This window comes from Sipha flava, unplaced genomic scaffold (genome assembly GCF_003268045.1).
Source record: "Sipha flava isolate LNK unplaced genomic scaffold, YSA_version1 339_pilon_pilon, whole genome shotgun sequence".
Classification (NCBI taxonomy): Eukaryota; Metazoa; Arthropoda; class Insecta; order Hemiptera; family Aphididae; genus Sipha; species Sipha flava.
In genome coordinates this window covers 775,599-796,878 of record NW_020273031.1, presented here as the reverse complement: position 1 = coordinate 796,878, position 21,280 = coordinate 775,599, and the positions used below count along the sequence as shown (strand labels likewise).

The 21,280-nt window shown below is 27.3% G+C and overlaps 1 protein-coding gene across 2 annotated transcripts in view; it reads right to left on the bottom strand.

Annotated features, from left to right (window-relative positions):
• Positions 1 to 21,280, bottom strand: part of LOC112687252 (ankyrin repeat and fibronectin type-III domain-containing protein 1) — a 152,607-nt gene that overhangs the window by 84,097 nt on the left and 47,230 nt on the right. For both annotated transcript variants that reach the window (XM_025559858.1, XM_025559859.1), the window contains one exon: positions 8,700 to 8,883. In XM_025559858.1, coding sequence (XP_025415643.1) covers positions 8,700 to 8,883 — 184 coding nt within the window. The remainder of the gene's footprint in view (positions 1 to 8,699; positions 8,884 to 21,280) is intronic.

Genomic DNA, 21,280 nt, shown 5'->3' with positions numbered 1-21,280 from the left:
AAAGTAATTATTTATCGGATAGATCAAAATAATTCAGCTAATAGCATAAAATTGTACTCGTAGGTACTTTTATGATTTGTTACAAAATACATATATTGGTTTAGATCTAATACAAATGCCCTGAGTTTTTTTAGAATCACTGGATTAACCCACTTGGAACCAAATATTATTCAATTATATTTGAGGGTTAATTATAAAATACTAAGGAAATATGATTGATAGATTAACCGATAAAGTTTTTATATTTTTTCGTTTGCCAAATTTAAATTAAGGAACGTATGCACGAAAAATTCTTGGAAACTTGATTAAATTTAAAAAATATTATTACATATTTAATTTTTGGCCCAACAACAATACGTCAATTATGATATTAAAAATTATTTCGAATAACAGAATTTCATTTGTGCAGTTCTTTTAAAAATCAAACACCATCGGGCGATAGTAATATCGGTAACGGCTGTGTCACGAATGTTCGACAGCCGACCGCGTAACTGTTTTTTTCCTCATTTTTTCGCGTACAAAAAAGTTTCTACGTAATAACTAAATCAATAACATTATGTGATCATAGGTCTAATGAATTTATGTTAAATGTTGTTATTTTAGAAAAAGAAAAACCTTTTAAAAGTGCTAAATACATATATTTTGAGATCAATATACTTTAACTAATTAAAAACCTTATCGCATGATCACTTGAGTAAATCAAAGATTTGTTATAAGACAAATTTATTCGTATAAATAATTAAGCTAAGATTTTATCACTAAAAAAAAAAAAAAAAATTATTTTACCATAACACGAAACAAAAATAATATAAATCAGCGTAATAGCATTTAGTAATAAGACGTGACACTTGCGTGTGAGAGAGAGTATGAATTAACGGAATTTTTAGGCGTAAGCTAACAAATAATAAATAATACAAATTATTATTTTTTTTTTTTTCGACACTAATCATGTGTTTATAACGTGGACATGATATGATTATTAATATGAATATTAATTTTAAATAAAAATGTTCCAAGAAAAAAATGTATATTTATCAGAATTTGTATTTTATTAACATAAGAATATCCTTGTACTAATTGTTACGTTATTGTGTCTTGAATTAAGAAAACATGACAAATATATATACACACTAAAAAAGCGTTTATGTATCTGTTATCAATATTATAGCAAGGATAGCAAGGAATTCTGGGGAGAGTCAATAAAGTATAGGCATGTGTCAAAACGTGACACTCGTACAAGACATGAGCAGCAACGTTCAGATTTATCAGGGTTAAAAGCGACTTTATTTGTATTTATTTACTGTTGCTCCTATCGTCGACTAATTCAAATCTATCAGATAAAAGCAAGTAACAAAACCGAAAAGCCCGTGCGACGATTAATGCACTTATCATCTATACGTGCCGCGATCGATCATCAATTGCGAATCGTACATACATCAAATACGACGAACGAACAGAATACGGTGTAGAAAATAAAATAAAAAGGCGAATTTTCCGTGAAGATAGTTTCCATTGGATGGATCCATTTGATCACATATTCATCCTGCGTGGCCGTACAATGAAATTATCTGGTCACTGAAGTTGAATGCGTTGATAGATTTATGACAACGACGACGTTTAATCATTGTAGTTTGTATTGCAATAAATCTAAGGCACTAAGAATACCTTTGGTTTTTTCGACAAAAAATTATTAATTTAAACCCGGTGAAAGTAATAACTGGTGACGTAAAATTGCTAAGTCGTATACATATTTCAGTCACCAAATCCAATTGATGGTGCGTAAAGAATAAATTATTCATATTATTATATGATTTATTTTTTTCATTTATCGTAATTATTTAACATTAAGTAGCATATAAGAAGTATTTTTGTAAGCAAACTTTTGCTGGAAATGTTTACTGTCCTTCCATACTCCTATTCGAAACTAAATCGACGCTCGTTTACGGGAACTCATAGTTTTCCTTTTACACTACGCTCACACGAGATTAATTGTACTACATGTGTTTATAAAAATATTATAGGGAGAGAAACTATTATTTGAAAGTGAGCTGCCCTCCATGCGTATTGCCAAAATACACACCATAGAATTCAGTATAAAAATAAACCAGACTATTTAAATTTACGATACAAATAAACTTACGAGATTTATAATAAAAATGGGTAAATTTAATAAAACATTAAACATTTAAATAAGACTTGTACGTATTAAACCGAGAAAATGAGCTTACCATTGCGAAATAGTTGTACTCGAGATAATAATATACAGTATACGAGTATGTATAATATGTAGGCATCTGTTGCACGTTTTGTTTCCTGTAAATATTTTATAGTTTTCTTCCTAATGAGCACGTTGATCGTAGCATAATAGTGAGCGACAAAACTACCGAAATCCTTAGATTGATTTCTCTTTCGAAAATTGTCGAATCCGAAACGAGATTTTTTTTCAGCGACATTGTTCGCAGGGACGGATCGCAGCACGGAAGTGAACTTTTCTCACTAGACAGTTGTGATTTTACACAAAGATAAAGTTTAAAAACCGCAGTAGCCCACGCGAAGACCGGACGATCGGGACAGCTACCCGTTATGCCCGTACCGGTGGCGTAATTTCCGTTTTTTTTTCTAAAGTAGGGCATGCTTTTATTAAATCGCAGAGTCGGCGACTCGTTTCACCAAAGTGCCGATTAACGTGTCGGGGGAGGAGGAGGGACGTCAGACCAGTCTTAAAATATGACGATTTGCATTTGGTACACGTCTCATTTTTCTAATTTAAAACGTGTAACGACGGATTTATAAAATACGTACTTTGACGACTTCTGGAACAGCTGAACTCCAGACCGTGGCAAATGCACGAGTTAACCTTCTGCCCCTACCCCTACCAAATTATACTTCGTCCCCGATCGTTGTCGTATTTTTCGCGCAACGATCCCTGTGTACGGTCGTCGTGGAATCGCTGTACCGCGTACGTACCACACACACGGGAAACACGATCGCGTTCGAATCGTATTGTTTGACGGCGATCTCGCGACGAGCCAGCGGAATGCATACTTATCCGTGCCTTCGCCGAAAGCAATCGTATTCGTACGTAATTAAATAGTTTCCCGTGCATAAGTTTTGTCCCGCCGTCGTAGCACGTCGATGGTGTACACGCGAAGCTTGTGAAATATAGTACTTAAACCCTTAAACCGAACGCACCGAGTTCAACGCTATCGTTATTGTTACGTATAATTAAAACAGCACCGACATACACATTGCGTCAATTCACTTTGCGAAATATACGCGTACATCTTAAAAGCCTATAACTGTGAATACGTGTAAGAAACTCGACGAGTTAAAACTAATTTCAATTAGAATGTGTTTTTATACTTTTGTTGATTATTGATTATTATTTCGTGTAAACTCGGAAACTTGGGTAAATTCATAACTTTACCGTCATAACTCAGAAGCAAAACTATATACTTCTTCGATCAGCAGGATCAATGATGCCCAACATTTTTTCCCCGTCGAGCCACTTCGATTAACAATTATCTCCGAGCGAATATAATCTATATTTATACCTCAAATATGAAATTTATTGTTTATTAGCAGGTTCTCTTTGGAAATAATTATAATAAATTACACGAAAAATCTTTATAAAATTCATTTAATATTGATGATTATTATATCGACATTTATTTTCAACTAATTGAGTTGATAACAAATTTTACTATGATATAATTAAAAAAATGTAAAAAAAAATTATATTTTAAAATTATATTCAAAACCTACACATGAAGATTTCCCTGCTTTGAAAAACATTATAATGAAAATGGCAACTGTATTGCACTGAACGTATCTATGCGAACAATAATTTACACGAATGAAACAAGCAAAATCAGTTCATAGATTATGGATGAGATGGATGAATGATAAACATATTCATTACATTTTGAGGATTGGAACAATCAAATTCCAACAAGATTTTTCATTAATAGTAAATGAAACATAAGCTCAAATTTCACATTAAAAATAAACGCACGACATCTTTAAATATTTTTTTAGTTGTTCTATTAATGTGTATTTGAAATGTTTAAAATAATTATAAAAATTAATATATTTCAATAAAATATCATGTTTTGTAATAATTTTCCTTTTTCCTAAAAAATTATAACGGACGATATAGAATACCTTTGCGAGTTAGGAACCACTGATCTAGACCATGACCTAGTCAAACGCTTGAATTATAATCGCTTGAATATTTACCATAAAGGTAATATTTATATTTATATTCTACCGTACACATGGTTCTAGTGTTAATATTTAGTTTAGGTAAAAATCTTTGTTGAGCTTTACAATAACTTCACCTTGAAAACAATCATTTTATTTCTTTATCACTTTATATACTTCCATCACCGTCCACATGATAAAATATGATCTTCACGAGGGTTAATATTTTGGTCTAGTACGAAAAATCTAGGTTTTCTTATATTTATCCAGTGGATAGGAAAGGGTTTTGGCGGTTCGACTCCTCTCCAGAAATTTACGGTCAGTACGGCACACGTGCGGAATTATTTAATCCGTGTACTATAAACTAAACTCAATAAACAGAATTGCTCGCGTGTAAATAAAAATAGTTGATTGATTGTGTTATAGAGTTTAATACGCGCGTGTGTACGTTGTACTAAATACAACAAAATATATTGTTCTTGGTGTCAATATTAATAACTTTACCGGAATCAACAGCGTCAACAGAAAAATATTTTTCTACGTTAAAAGGATTGAAATCGTACTTGAGAAATAGTGCAAGCGAAAATCGACTTACAGGGTTAGCACTCGGGTTAATTCATCAAAGTATTACAGTAGACCTTGAAAAATAATCAATAATTTTTACAGAGCTGCCTCGAAAATTAGACAATGTTCAACACTTCAATTTATATAATTAATAAAATATTATAATCATCACAATTATTCAGGTAAAGTTAATTTATAATATTAATTAAACCTGTTTTTAATTTATTCCTCCCCCCTCCCTTGAATTTAAATCCTATACACCTATGCCATCATGTATACCATATTATCATACGAAATATCGTATTATTCTAATACAACGTGACTGACGAATTCCGGTGATATTATCAGAATTCTAATATAATTTTTCATTTTTAATTATTTGCGTTAAATACTTAGATAAATGTTTAATAGGAATTGAATAATGTTCACGACAAAATAAATATCATTGAACATTTCACAAGTACAGATTAACGCGTATAATAAAGGCGATAAAATAATTACAACTTACCTACTATTATTTCTGAATCGATGTACATTTATTTTAGTAATGTGTGCCGCGAAACGGAAATAGGAATATTTTTCAACGTAGTGATTACTATAAATAATATGCTGTGAATGTGTTTAGCCACGATTTGATTAATTTATCCATGTAATACCGAGGGGATGTAATTACCGACCGCGTGTATATTCACATTTAAGTGCGATATGGAGATGATTGTTATCATATTTCAGCGCAATTACCCGCACTCTCATTCTCGTTAGGTATACTATACATTAAGCAGTTGATATTTTGTCCAACAGAGTATTATTATAATTTGTGTTTTCTCCGATTCGATTCTGTTGAAGTTAAAATTCATATTCGTTTATACGAGTATATCTTTGTGACATCTGAATTCTTTCCAAAATAATATGACTATTAAACTTGTGCATATGTTAGGTAAAAAAAATATTACTTGGGACTGTAGCAAATTTTAGATGATTTAATTCATTACGTGTGTTTATTAATTACATAATTAAGTTCAGTTGATACTACTTAAAATTTAAGAAAGATAAAAAATTCGAGCGGTCAATATCGTAACTTATGTTACAAAAAATGTATTATATTAATGTCAAAATACATTTAACCTTAAACGTCATACAAGTTATTACTATTCGAATTTATTTGAAATTCGTTGATTTGCATAACAAAGCCTATTCTGCACACTGTAAATAAATCAATTAAGTGTTTTGCCGAAGGGCTTCATGAATATTGTGCACGAATTCAAATCCTACGGTATGGTTCATTTACAAACTGAACTTTGCAATAGACACATGTACCATTAATTTTTATTAAAATAAAAACCACACTTATATCATACGTATATGATGTTATTCAGTACATTGATTATAATTGCCTTTACTTTTTCTTTAAACAATATATACATAAAGTATATGTATGTAATACAGAATTTGTCCGTCTCAACTTTGCCTCTCGTGTTAATTACGTTTATGGTAAAACGAAATGAAACACATTTATTTGAGACGTACGCTATCATGTACGCAAACATTTCGTCAGAGGCTACGGGGAATTCGGGTGTTCAAACTCGTCTCCCCTCGACGAAATTTTAACGAATTGAGAAAAAAGTTATTGCTTAATACAGTTTAAGTTCAATATCATAAACATTTGCCAAGGTTATTTTTACAATCCATTGTTAATGTACTATAAAATTAATTATTACCAAAATTATTATCTTGTCAAATAAAAACATTTGAAATAGGTACGTGGTAGTAAAAATAATGAACCTCCCTCCCTGCCCAAAAAACATTTCTAGACACGTTCCTGCATTTCGTGGTTTATGTACTCGTCGCATATTGTCTAGTTTAATATTGGACAAATTCTTACACTCTAATTTGAAATGGTAATAACATTTTCTAAATTCATTGTTGTAACATTAGTTTATTTTCCACAGTTTGGTTAAAAAAAATAAAACATGTGTTGAATATTAATGGCTTTATCTGTATTTATATTTGATAAAAAAAAAAGAAAAATCTCTATTCTTCATTATCGATGAAATTATTAAACATCCCCATCGTTGAGTTTGAAATTAGTTTAATTAATTATAATAAATTGATCCAAAAAACCACTTTAGTGTTCAACACGAAAAATAAATTAGAGATAATAAATCAATGTAACATCCACCATGTGGATAAAAATATTTTGTAATTCAATATTTTTGTAAAATAAATCAGTCTCAAAATTATATTATTCTTATGATGGTAGTATGTCAAAAAAAATATGTAATTTCAAATTTTTTTCATTTTTTTTTATTTTCTAACTAAATTATTAATTTATTGTCATAGTTGAATGAATAGAGAATATTATTTTTGCATTAGTTAGGTAACACGTATGGTTTTCAACTAAACTACTTGAAATTATATTACAATTTTATTTAAAAAATTATTTAATGCAAGAATATTATTTATTAAAACTCAAATTAATTGTATTATTAAAATATCAACTTATAATCTATTATATTATTGTCAATACGGAAGTATAAACTATGATAGTTATTAATTATAGTATAAATTAACTTTGGCGAAACCTAAATCTTGGATGTAAAATAATATTTAATGTTTGAATATAATAAAATAAAAAGATTTCAACTTAAATTTGAACGGTATCAAAATATTAATTTATTAAAAGTACGAATAAGTTACGAAAAAAGTACGAAGTTCGTAATAAAATATTTATAATTGTAATTCTGGATGATCTAATTCAACAGTGTGACACTCAATATTTGAGAAATTTTGAGAAATCTACTTGTAATTTAGAGTAAATGTTGAATGTATGTAAGAACTATTTTCTGAATAATATAATTTAGGCAAGTCAAATGCAATAGTCGGTTTGGACAATGAATTCGTAGATTCCCGGTTTCCAGCGTACATTTTTTATATAATTAAATACTGTAAGAGACATGTGTCAGTCAGGGTTAACTACAAACAAAAAAAATAGTACTAAGATCAATACATTCCTTTTTACTCATTACGTGTTTTTTAGTTCAACATTATATTAAATTCAAACAGAAAATAGATGTAGACAATAATTTGCTACATGTTTGCCATAATATTGTAATAATAATTTATCGTGATTAAAATACACTAGAACTCAAAGTGTATAAAACATTTATGAAATTTGTGTATTCTATTTTAAGTGGGTCAATATAACACAAACTATCAAGTAAAGTGTGTAGAATATGTTATAAACTACGTTGCGTGTGTTTCATTTTTGAGATACTCTTTGAACAATATTATAATTATTATTATTCACGCATCGATAAAATACTCCTATATTATAATAACGAAAAACAAAAATAAGCAATAGTTCAATAGTTTTCAAATTAAATCGGACACCCATCTTATACACAGTATAACTGAATATTTACTTTTCGAACGAGATAAATCTTTGGTCGAACCTTTTATAAAAATACGTACGTGTTCAGTTGAAGAAAATACTGAAATCATTGCGTTCGTTGGTATTTTACGTTTTTTGACTACTTCTACAGCCCATCGTTTCCCAACCTTTTGATCGCGACCTAACATTGGTTCGCAAAATATTTTTTATGGGTCATTGTTCGTAAACTAAAGACGAAAAAAGTATTTTTATGATAAATATATATTTATATTTATCAGAATTACGTTAAAGTATATGATAAAATTCCTTATAATTAGTAATTAGTATTAGTGTTTTTTTTTTTTTTTTATAGGGTTGTCTACTCAATACGAAGAACATTTATGGGCCTTAGCATGTATGTTGGGAAATACTGGTATAGCTGAATAGGTAGTTGTAAAGGAAATAAGGATGTTTCAAATCGTTATTCATGAAAAGTGCGTATAAGTTTTATTATAATCAGTTATGATAAAAAATTGAACTAAATAGAGAAAAATGATCATACTCGTTTAAATGTATGGTTCGTAAGTCTTTTGCATCGCTGCTCCGGCGGCGATTAGCTATGTTATGGTTTTGATATTTGTTGGACTTGCCAGATTTGCAAGGTGACGAAACTGGAGAGAATTTGACACACGGAGATCGAAATAGGTTTGCCGAGGATTTAACGCTTTTCTTAGAACCAACATTACCTAAAAAAAAAAAGTAAAAAAAATAATTTGTATTATTAATATAATTCTAGCCTTAAAACATTAAAAAAATATGCAAAAAATTGCTTTATAAATTATACTATGATAAAATGGTAATAATTGCATAATCGTCGAATGATCACATTGTTTTTTATCACTAGGTAGTAGAGAAAAAGCTTTAAATATTTCTGGATATGTTGCGTAACATATGGATTTTAATTTTTCAGTGGCACAAGATTGATTAATGATCTGAGAATCTTACTTTAATTAAAGTTTAAGCCCTAAATTCAAGTAATTATCATTAATAATCATTAGACCTGGATCACAAATGCTGAAAACAATAATTTAAACAATAGTAATAGTGGAAATGTTCATCGACAAGTAATCACTTATTGATCAACAAAGCTGTTTGGACTGTCCATCAATTCCGTAGCTTAAATTATTCAACTGTTAAAATACTTGTATCCAAGTAAGTGCCTCGACGCTGTAGGTAATGAAAAAATTATTTATAACTTTTTGGAGCCTAAAAAAATATGGAATTGTAATATTTTTACCTATACTTTTATCGAAACCTTTCAACATTTTACAATGATATTACTGTGTTAATAATTTAGTATTGTATACCTACGTCCTACCATAGTGTTTAAATTTGTTATTGTATTGTAACGATTCAAAATATAATCTGAATGCAACAACGAAAATATTTGCTGTTTTAAAAGTCTTGTTATGGTAAATTAAAATTTGTTTTGATTATAAAAAATAAAGTGATTATTTTAATTTAAAATAAATAAAATGATAAAATGTAAAACAAATATCGATTATGTTATAATAGAACATGGGATTAAAACACCATAAATTATAAATTTATACTTCAATATTTTCCATTAAATATGAGACAGATTTTAGTAAATGTATATCGTTACTAGTGTTGGGAAAAATTCGGATTTACCGAAGTTCGAAAATTCGGATTCATGAAATTTGAAATCCGTAATCCGGATTTTGGATTTTAAAACATTGAATTAATATTTTTTTATGGTTTCCTTATATTAAAGCCTTGATAAATACACATTTTTTTTTTTTTTTTTTTTTTAATGAATTAATATATTTATAGGAAAACTTTTAAAGCAAAAATTTAACAACAACAACAATAGTTATCAATATCGCAACAGCATGTAGATGTTATGACCTAAATTCAATTTATACATAAAATTAGTAACAACATTTATAAGTATCAGAATAATTTATCCAAAAAAACACAATAAATAATACTTTTATTAAATACATTATTATAAATATATTAAATACAAAATGAAGTGCAAAAATATGTAATGGTTTTACAATTCATTTGTTATCATTAGTTAAAATAATATTTTTATTTAAAATAGAAAATGTTCGTTTATTTACATAAGAATTTATAACGAAAAATTTAAGTTTCTGATTTAGAATACAGAAATCCACAACGTGAAACCCAAATATTCGGATTTTACAACTTAAAATCCGAAATCCGAATTTTCCAGATTTTCGGAGAATCTAGATTTCATTCCCATCACTAATCGTTACTTATATGCCATTAAATTAGTAATATATTTATTATTTATTTTTCTAATCGCTTTGTCGCCTTTGTATTGCATTTCCTCCTCTTACAACAATGCTTATAATTCCTTCCGAACTAATACTAAATTGTCGTCTTTTATTCGTTTACTTCTTACTACTACGCAAGCGCCTTCTCCGTCGACCACTCATTGTATTTGGAATTGATTTTAATTAATTCGGTCTTGTTTGATCTCTTATCAATGTTTGTCGTCGTTGAAAATCGTCATTCGTTTTACAAGACATAAAATGGATTAGGCACATTTGTCAATACTGATGACTCACCTTTGTTGATGAACAATCTCTTTCGCTGTAAAATTACAAGCGGTATACGTTCAACACAACTAATATTGCCTACTAACCGTAACTGAGTAACCCATCGTTAAAAATAAAAATAAAAATAAAATAGATTTTTCGGACAGCTATACGAATAAGTATAGCTGTACTTCACAACAACTTATTCTATGAGAAAAATATTTTTAACTTTCATTTTTCCCGCAATTACCGTATAAATATAAAAGATTAAAAATAATGTGCTGACCGAATGGTAGTTGTTTAATTTTTATAAGAATTACAAAACATAAAATAATTATAAATATATTATGATATCCGTAATAATCGTAACAATATTTATTTTCTTACCTATCTAAGCTTTAGAATTGCAAAAGAACTATGGATTTATACAGACCTAATGTAATTAAAAATTAAAATATGTAAGTATTATATTATTTAAGAATTATACTATACCTGTCAGAAAAACAATTGAGTTTTAATCAAATCAAATTCCAATTCGAACTACAATGTTTTCGGTGAGTATTTCCGTCTCATTCAAAACCATTTTAAATCAATTAGATGCTCGGTAGTTCGTTTAGGATTGAATTATTTATTAACAGGCTGACGAAATGTTACATTAAATCTGACAGTCATGATGAGAACGTGACCATTTTCTTTTTCTTTTCATTAATTCAATCGTTCCGAGGACTAGAGAAGCAGTCGGTTTCGTTTAGAGTAATCTAAAATAAACTAAAACAAAATATCCTCGTTTTGTATTTACAAACGAATTATATGCTTTAGTGTTTTTCCCTCCTGAAACCCTGTTCGATACCGATTTATTTCGACGAGGGACGACTGCATTTTCTATAAATTTCTTAACGCTGAACTGAATGTGGACTTTGACATATATATTTATAAATATTTTAATTAAAATAGTATCGAAATGTGTCGTGTACGTAAATATATATATATATATGAGTATATACACACTTATTGGCGTTATTCGCTGAAATACACATTGATGAAACCGCATCACTGTAATACAACTTAATTATTTGTTTTTTTTTTTTTGTGGAGGTCGATTATGATTATATTTTTCTTAGGTACTTGAAAAAAAATTACATTAAATTATATCCAATAGATATAGTAAATGGAAAGAAAATTGAAAAAAAAAAATTCTCAAGTATATATTTTGGTCTTATATTTAAGTTTACTCGGGGAGCACAATGTATAGGGGATGAAGATTTGTTCATTATACATTTTTTTGAAATTTTATTTCAAAAAATATTACTACTACAACAATAGTTTATGAAAATGATACCACTGTTGTGTTTATATAAAAATAACACTAATTATAATCTACCTCATATGGCAAGAATATATAAATACCAGAGAAAGTATATAGGTATCTATATTAATAGTTTTATACGTATATCACTGTGGTAGTTTGTACTAGATACAGTAACCGAATGAAAATATAAAAAAGCGATCATCAGAATAATCAAGTTTTGTTAAAGAAAAAAACAGGTGCTTTTGTTGATATTATTTTATTTTTTTATTTTTACTTTTTTTGCTGTATCTCAGCATTTTCTCGATAACTACTAGGAAAAATGACTTTTCTTAAATAAAAAATGTAGTATTCTATTTTAAATTTTTCAATTTATAAAGTAAACTTTTCACAGCCCAAAAAAAATTGTAACCAATTTGGTTTTCTATCAATCAGCTAAAAATCTAAAATTCGCATGTATTCGCAACGTATTATTAAACTGATTTCAATCAACCGGTGAACCTCAAATCACGTCTAATTACCAATGATGGTATTTCTTATAAAATTATATTATAGTTACAGTTTCCATAATAAAATTAGCTGAAAATTATTGCACTAATGCTTCGATTTGTGTACAATATCATACTACCAATTTTAATTACAAATCGTATATGCGTTTAAAACCACTCTCATTTATTCGTTAACAAAAATTTAATCCGCAGCAATAATATTTTAATTTTACCGTTGTACAACCGATCATGGGATAAATTCGGCTATTGCATTTTATTTACGTTTATTTTAATTACATCCAATTTACATGGATTACTGTCGGATGTATCTTTCGTTTATTTTTTTTTTTTTTTTTTCAGCGGGATCAATCGAACTGCATATAGGAAAGCACAGTCATCAATTTCGACTCAATATATATTCTTGCTTCGAAAATTCGATTTAACCTGTATGTACTTGTCATCTTGCTGAAAATGTTGTTTAGATTTTCCCCAGGTTTTTGCTTTACATAATCTTGACAAAAAGACAAAACTTATAACGCAAATGTAACCTTATCAGCATTCATAGTGCAGTCACCGTAATAACGTATCGGACTGACAAGTGACAATGTGTTTTCCGCTTATGGAACATTGAACTTTAATTTATTGTTTTTTTTATTATATACTGTGAATAAGAGTGTCTTATGAATAATGTATATAATATTAATGTAAATCTGATGGGAATATTGTCCGAGCGTCGTTGTCTATGATTTTGATAAATTTAAACGTACCGTGTTACAGTGACGTGATTAGAACTTGATTTTGGGTGAGGGAGGATATATAGGTAATATAAAACTATCTCAAAAATATGATTTTCAGTTATTCTTTTCTTTTCTTTAACAATGTTGTGGTTACATTGTTGTCGGAATAATATTTATATTTATAGCCTATTGGTAAATTTCTTATCATTTTCATTTCATTAGTGTTAAAAAATTTAGTTAATCTAAAAATAGATTTATATTATATAGGGAAATAAGGCAATTTGAACCTATACCTTACCGAGATTAAAACGCTGAATTGCAAGCACGTTAAATCCGATATACTTATAAAAGAAGAAATATTGTCGGATCTAAGTTAATGTACCCTCGAATGCGTTTCGTTAGCAATCGATATCGGTGATATTTATTTTTTATTTCATGACCAATTCTACCCAACTTCCGTATGGATTCTAAGCAATGCAGCTTTGCATATTTTTTTTGGCAATAAATCGACACGTTTACTTTAAGTAACGGCTGGCCGGGAAGGTTTTCTTAAATATTTGTCTTTGAACATTGAAGTAACCGAGCTTCAATGTAGCCTATGTATCCTATGTATACTTTAGGTATACTATGTATCTTTGTTATTTATTTATTTTTTATTTTTAATTTAAAAACTGGAGTAATTTCTTCAAACTTTTATCGTTTCAAATTCTTCAACGGTTTTGAATAGAAAGCTTAACAAAAAATGTTTGATCGAAATACTTGAATTTTATATAAAAAAAAATAAATAAAAATATTTCGAAAATCTTTACCTATATGATTATTTTGTATAGTCTTACAATTAAAATACATGTACGTTTTTTTAATTGTATAGCCATAAAAAATTAATCAATCATGGATCACATTTTTACAACGAACCACAGTGATTTCGATCAACTATTAAATTTAGTATTACATAAACGTGATAAACTTGATATTTCACAAATAAAATAAAAGTGAAAATGAAAATACGATGTACCGTATGTCGAGTTTCTGAGAAATAAAACACAGCGTAGCGTAACATTGAAAAAAATGTTCCAACTACAGTAAACAATGTAACACATCGTATTGTTATGAATAGTTTCTATAACAGATTTCGCGAATACACAAACTATATACAACTGTGAGATTATAACTCATCAGTATTCGGTTCGGTTTAGCCAAAAATATTATTGTTCGATCTTCTACAGCAACGTTTTACAATACCAATATTTCAAAGATCATAATCCCTGAATTTATGTATTCAATGCGAAACTTAAGGGTATTGCTAAAGAAACTGTCAATTATATTACAATCTGATCATTTAAGCAAAATAAATAATGGCATGCTCAACAAGGTAATAATTAAAAACCGTACAGGCATTAATCTAATTTGATTGTTGACAGCTATTAAATATATCTAGATTTAAATCGTCGATTAGTTTATCTATAATAACTGTAAATTCCATGAATAATCACAGTAATACATCAAAAATCATTTGTTTCTTGGAATATTTCAAAATAGGAAAATTTAGAAATTTGAAATTATGTAAAAGGTAACTTTTCTAATTTCACGGCGAATATCATGCGAGTGTTGTAATCTGTTGAAAAAATATTTATGGTTTTGGGCGTTTAAAATCGAAATGTTTACACAAAGGTTAAAAGAATATTTAATTTCATCGACTACTTAAATCGCATAGTACATTTCGTAAAACATGAATTGTTATTTTTTTTTTTACGATATGAATAATATCCAACCATAGTAGAAAACAAAGCAAACAATAATTTCGTTTACCGAACCAATTAGATGTTATCATCGGTTTGAAGTTTAAAAAATAATTTTAACATTACACTGCAGAACGACTATCATTAATGATAGCAAAACGAAGACAAGTGTCCAATATACAGTTTTTGTATTTTATCAAAGCTTTTAAATTCTGATATTACCAATCAAACTAGCTTTTAAATCGAAAAAAGTTAATCTTTTGTAAATAGAGATGGTTTGTTAAACTTTTCTCATCAAAACTGTTCAATACGAATAACTTAATGAAATTTTCAGATGTTTTACGGGTTAAATATTGTCTATGACATAATATTTATTGGTTTTTTTCTGTATTATCAGTCCATTCAATAAAACCAATATTTTTATAAAAGATAATATTCAAAATATATTAAAAAATAACAACCTTTATATAATAAATAAAGTAGAAAATCTTTTTGTCACGAACGTGAGTTATGACTTTTTTTTATGGACAAATAACGTAGATTTTTAATCACTTGCCACATTTTTAGTTGAAATTTTAAAATACTACGATCATCCAAAAAGAAAATTTAATGGGTAATATTGAAATTTAATTTTTAATTTTTACGCATAATAATATTTCAATAATTAACTATTACTGTAAACATTTTATATTTTTTTATATTTTATTATTTGAGGAATTTAGAATACAAGTCGATTTTATTCAAATTTCAGATGGCACATTTAAGATGCACTTATATAAAGTGTAGTGTAGACTTTTCACGAATAATTATAATCACCCACTCGTTTCACCAACGCAAAAATGTATTTTACATAACAAATATTTAAAATCGGCATTATTAAATATAATTACAAATTTGACTCATATCTTATATTCAGTCATCAATTTAAAATTACTTTATAACTAGACATCCCACATATTCCAATAAAATAACTAAAACAAGTATACTAAGTAGTTCCTTATATCCATAACCAAACATTTTTTTTTATTTCAATCATCTACACTTCTCTTCAAAATACGATTAAACATTAATTAAACATTAAATATATAGTTTTGTTTGAACAATAGATCAGTTAATTAATTAGTATTTAAAAAAAAGCAAATGTGTTACATTAAAGTGGATGAAAAGTACCTATAATTTTGAAAAATATATATATAAATATATTAAATAAATTATAAATGTTCATTTATTTTATTTTTTCGTATGAAATTTATTTAAAAAAAAAAAAAGTTAACTGCAATACATAGTGGATTAAAAGTGAATACTTGCCTTAATTTGACTGAGTTGTAAATTGTTTCCAAACCAACTGACCTAGCAGTTGTATACAAGACGAGAAAAAATTCTTAAAATTATAGACGATAAAATGGAAGCAAAAAAAAAAAAATTCCAGTTATCTATTTTTTCATGGTAATAAATATTTTGATTTATTTGAGTAGTTATATATTTTTTACATTTTATTATATCTATTAAAAATTACTCAACTGCACTAGACGTTATAATTGTTTATGAACATACATAATTTTACCTACGCGGAAAACCAAATCGTATTGCAATTGTAGTTCTCTCATAAATTATTCCTATATAGTATTTTTTATCTTATACCGAGTTCATGCTACGAACAATAAAGCGTCAAATTATTGAACAATATACAGGGATTTGATTTTTCAGGATCTCTATGAAAAAAAAAAAAGAAAAAGATCGTATGTCTACGTGAATCGTTATTCTCAGTGTATCCATACAATACCGTATTAAACATTCTACGAAGTACTCCAACGTGGTTGGATCTGCCATCACTAATACTTTTATATAGTATATACCTATATACTATTTTATATATTATTATATATAGTATATAACTGTATTTACTAGACAACGGAGAATAAAATCGATTGAGAACACGTACGTATGGTTAATACGACCTTTAAACCGTACACATTCTGCATTCCAAACGTCTTTATTATCATTCACGAAGTTTTGATTTGAGATAAATATTCTCAAAAAATACACGTACCTACATTTAGAATGATAAAAAATTATTAATATTGTTATTATTATTTTCAGTCAACACCGCGGGAACGGTGTCGTAGGGACCTTTGAATACAGACTTTGATTGATATTCCTTTGCGTACACGCACGGTGGAAGTGTAGAGTTTTTGTTTTACCTTTATTCCCACCAACGACGCATCGTTGTGCATCACTTTTCATTGTAATCTAGTGTTTGTGTTTCATGAAATAAAAGCTCGCGAAAAAAATACAAAAAGGAAGCGTTTCCTTGTCGTAAACAGGATTACGGCGAATAACATTCGTATATGTTACGTATTCGCGTACAGTGTACACACGTACACTCATACCACATGGTTTATGTACAGGTAAGCATTTTTGGTACGATTGTGTGTGGAACCACTGCGTGGCACAAAGGAAAACAAAATTAGAACAAACAAAGATGCGCGAACGAATTTTAACAGAAACTCGTTAGTAGCTCGGTCGGAGTCATTTGTATATGCGGATAATGTTTTAAACGTGAATAATTTATAAGAGATATAGGCATGGTGGACTAATTGATTTTCGGAACGTGTTCGAAACAGACGCGACACTTGTTCTAGTCGATTTTCATTTATTTATTTATTTTTTATTTTTCTTATAGAGACAGCCAACTCGTTGTGCAAACAGCTTCGACGATATCACATGTATCGGTTAGAAACGAACACGATGCGATTCAAATCAATGAAGCAATTTTACGTTATACTTTCAACAAATAAAATATACACAAAAAAGATTGAATAAGTTATCGACACATTATGCATTATTAAAATTGAATTCAACGATTTGTATTTTTGTATTTTTGTTTTTGTTTTTGATGATAGATTCAGTTAAATCATACGGATTTCATAGTGCCTAATTTATTGGAATGCTAATAAAGAAAAAATAAATAAATAATAATAATAATAATATAACTGGTATTTGTTTGGAATTCTCAACATTTATATATATATATATATACACATTGTATTAAATACTAAATTTAAATACTCTTCAACACACACATAAATGTAAAAACTTATTCAGTAAGATGAAAAACGTACTATAAGGATTTATGCTTTGTTTTAAATAAAAACTTTGAGTACTATATTTGATTTTATTCAATTTTACTACGGACAAAATATTTTGAACTATCATACAATAAACCCATTTCTTTGATTAAATTGTCTAAATTTAGTGTATATCTGTACATTTTGTAATTGTTATTCACTCTAATATTATATACTATTAGACGCGGATCCGGGGAGGGGGAGTCGTGAGAGTCAGGAACTCGAAGAAAAAAAACATCATTATTAGGTCTTTTGTATTTATTTAAAAATTAATCTATGCAATAAGACAAAGAAAATTAAAATTTTTTATTTAGTTTTGAATTAACATTAATTTATTAAGTTTTAGTTTTAATTTACTTTTTTATTATTAATTGCGTATATTATATTTCTGTCCTTTCAAAAAAGTGACCCCCTCTCTATAACAGTTTTAGATTCGTGCCTATACTTATTCTATACAAATAACAAAAACGCATGAAAAGTTGAGCGTGAAATAATACTATTATTAGATATAAGAAATAAAATATAAATTAACAAACATTTATAGATCAATATTTATTAGATTTAATAGCACATTTTGAATTGAAATACAACGTGATGTTATTTATTTTTTGCGATTAAATGTTTCACTTTTTTATACTATAATAAATTATTTTTGCTGTCATAAAATAAATAATAATAAAATTCTTGGTTTTAATACAAACATTTAAGTATTAATAATTTTTTTTTTTTTTTTTTACCTGACGAAACTAACTTTTCAAAATTAAATAAGAATTATTGATATTTTACTTTTTCTTAATATTTTTTCAAACGACTCTTACTAAGTTTACGTAATAAATAAACATATAAAGTTATTTCTTTTAGAATTTGGAGAAACTTTTCGATTTCAAAAGGTATCACGGTCAGGTATGGGTTGCATTATTAGCCTATTGCTCACCCTGGCTTTAAAATATAATTTATGTATAGATGTGTTATGCTGTGATATAACAATATTTCTTAATTTCAAAGAAATGTTCTCATCAAATATTTTTGAGCTTTTAATCGACAGACTAGTTTTATTAATTTTTGGAACGTATTTTTAGTTTGTTGTGTAAATTTTATATTTATGATTAATGCATTCAAGTACTAAGTAAAAAAAAATAACCTGTAAATTCGAAACTTAACAAATATTTTTAATTTATACCAAAGATATAATTATATTTTATCATAAATATACATAACTATAATAACAAATAATATTATGATTGCATTTTTTATATGATAAAAACATTGATAATGAATTCTACAAAATTGAATAATAGACCATTATAGTATATGCCCTGAGTTTAATAAAATACTAAAATAATCGATTTATAAATATATGTATAAATTTTTATTAATTAAATATTAAGTTGTGTTTTTTCTTTCCTGATACATTTTTTCATAAATTTAATGGATTTTCAAACTTAAATATTTACTTTCCAAAAAATTATTATAGTTGAAGAAGAATATTTTGTTATAAAAAAAAATTCTTTAATTTATTTTCTAACTTGTATACTATTGAACAATTCTATAGACGTTTAGACAGAAAAACATTAATTTACTTTGAAGTGTATCGAACTAAAAAACGATTATATTAATTTGTTCCTATGAATTTGATCAGTGGTCGTTTTATGAGGGGGTCCAGGAGGTCTGGATTTCCTCCAGGTCATGAGTCTATGCTATAATATATTTTTCACTCGGGTCGCTCGGGTTTAAAATGCTATGTTATGTTTTTTTTGTTTATAAGAATTTAATTTAAGAATTTATGAAAATAAATAATTACATTTTTAGTTACAAATGTTTATTGGTTTAAACACTTTGTGTTTTAATATAAGATACTATCAAAAGAGCCTTCCCCCCAAATGTCTAAAGACCACCACTGAACTTGACAACTATCAATAAATGTAGTGTATCAGTGAATACCATAAACATTTTCATAACCTAAATTATAAATATAATTTATAATATATCTATATAAATAAAAATCTAATGCTGTTTGTAAGTCTTGCTAAAACTGGAGAACGGCTGGACCGATTTAGCTCATTTTGGTCTTAAATTATTTGTAGAAGTCCAGAGAAGGTATAAAAGGTTTAAAAGGTTTAAAATTATTTAATTATAATTGTGATTTAATTTTGAATTCCTAAAGAAATCATTTGGTCCGAATAGGATATACGCTTATAACTTACGCTAATTAGATTTAATTATTTAAATGTTACACTCATGAAATAGAAAAAATCATGGACCAGACAAATGTTTCAATCAATTGGATGTTTTTGATTTTTTATAAACAAAAATTCTCTAGTTGGTTTCATCAAGTATTTTTATGTACAAAAGTATACTGAATAGTTAATATACTATTAAAACTAAATAATTGAACCGGATTTCTCCCCTGTGGTGACTAGTTTACGATCTAAGTTAAAGTAATTCAGGTATAGGCACGTTTCATTAAAAATTTATTTACTACATGGGTCAAAAATATTTTATAAATGTAATAGCTATTATCTATCAAAAGTTCTGTTAAATGGTTGGGTCTTATAGTTATTATATTCAGCGAATATAATAATAAATTTACACGTAAATCTTGTGGTGATTGAAATTTTAATTTCCTGAAACTAGTAGGCAGTAGTAAGAAGCATGTTATAACATAATAATTATCAGCTTATGTAAATTGAAAAAAAGAATTGTTTTAAAAAAATATTAAGATATTTTACTCACATTTTTATTTAAATTTTATATTACTAAACATGATGAAATCCTTTCTTTAATACGTAACATTATATTTATTTTACTTTTATTTAATTGTATTTAATCCGTTTAATTGGATTGAATCAAAGTTTTAAAACTTTAATATTAATTTAATTTAAAAAATACATTGTTTGAAAAATAAGGGATTAAATATTGTTTTCTTTATTACTGATTGATAAAAAAAATTTTTTTTTTTTGTATAACATCTGTATTTTTAAATGTATATTCTTTAAAAGGAAAAAAGAAACTATAAAATGTGAAATATATCAATATTGTACTTATAGTAAATTCGAATCATAATAATAATAATAATAAAATATTTAAATACTTAATTAAAATTACTTTTCCGTTTTCAATAGTGAATTATTAAAACAATAATATTTTGGATGAAATT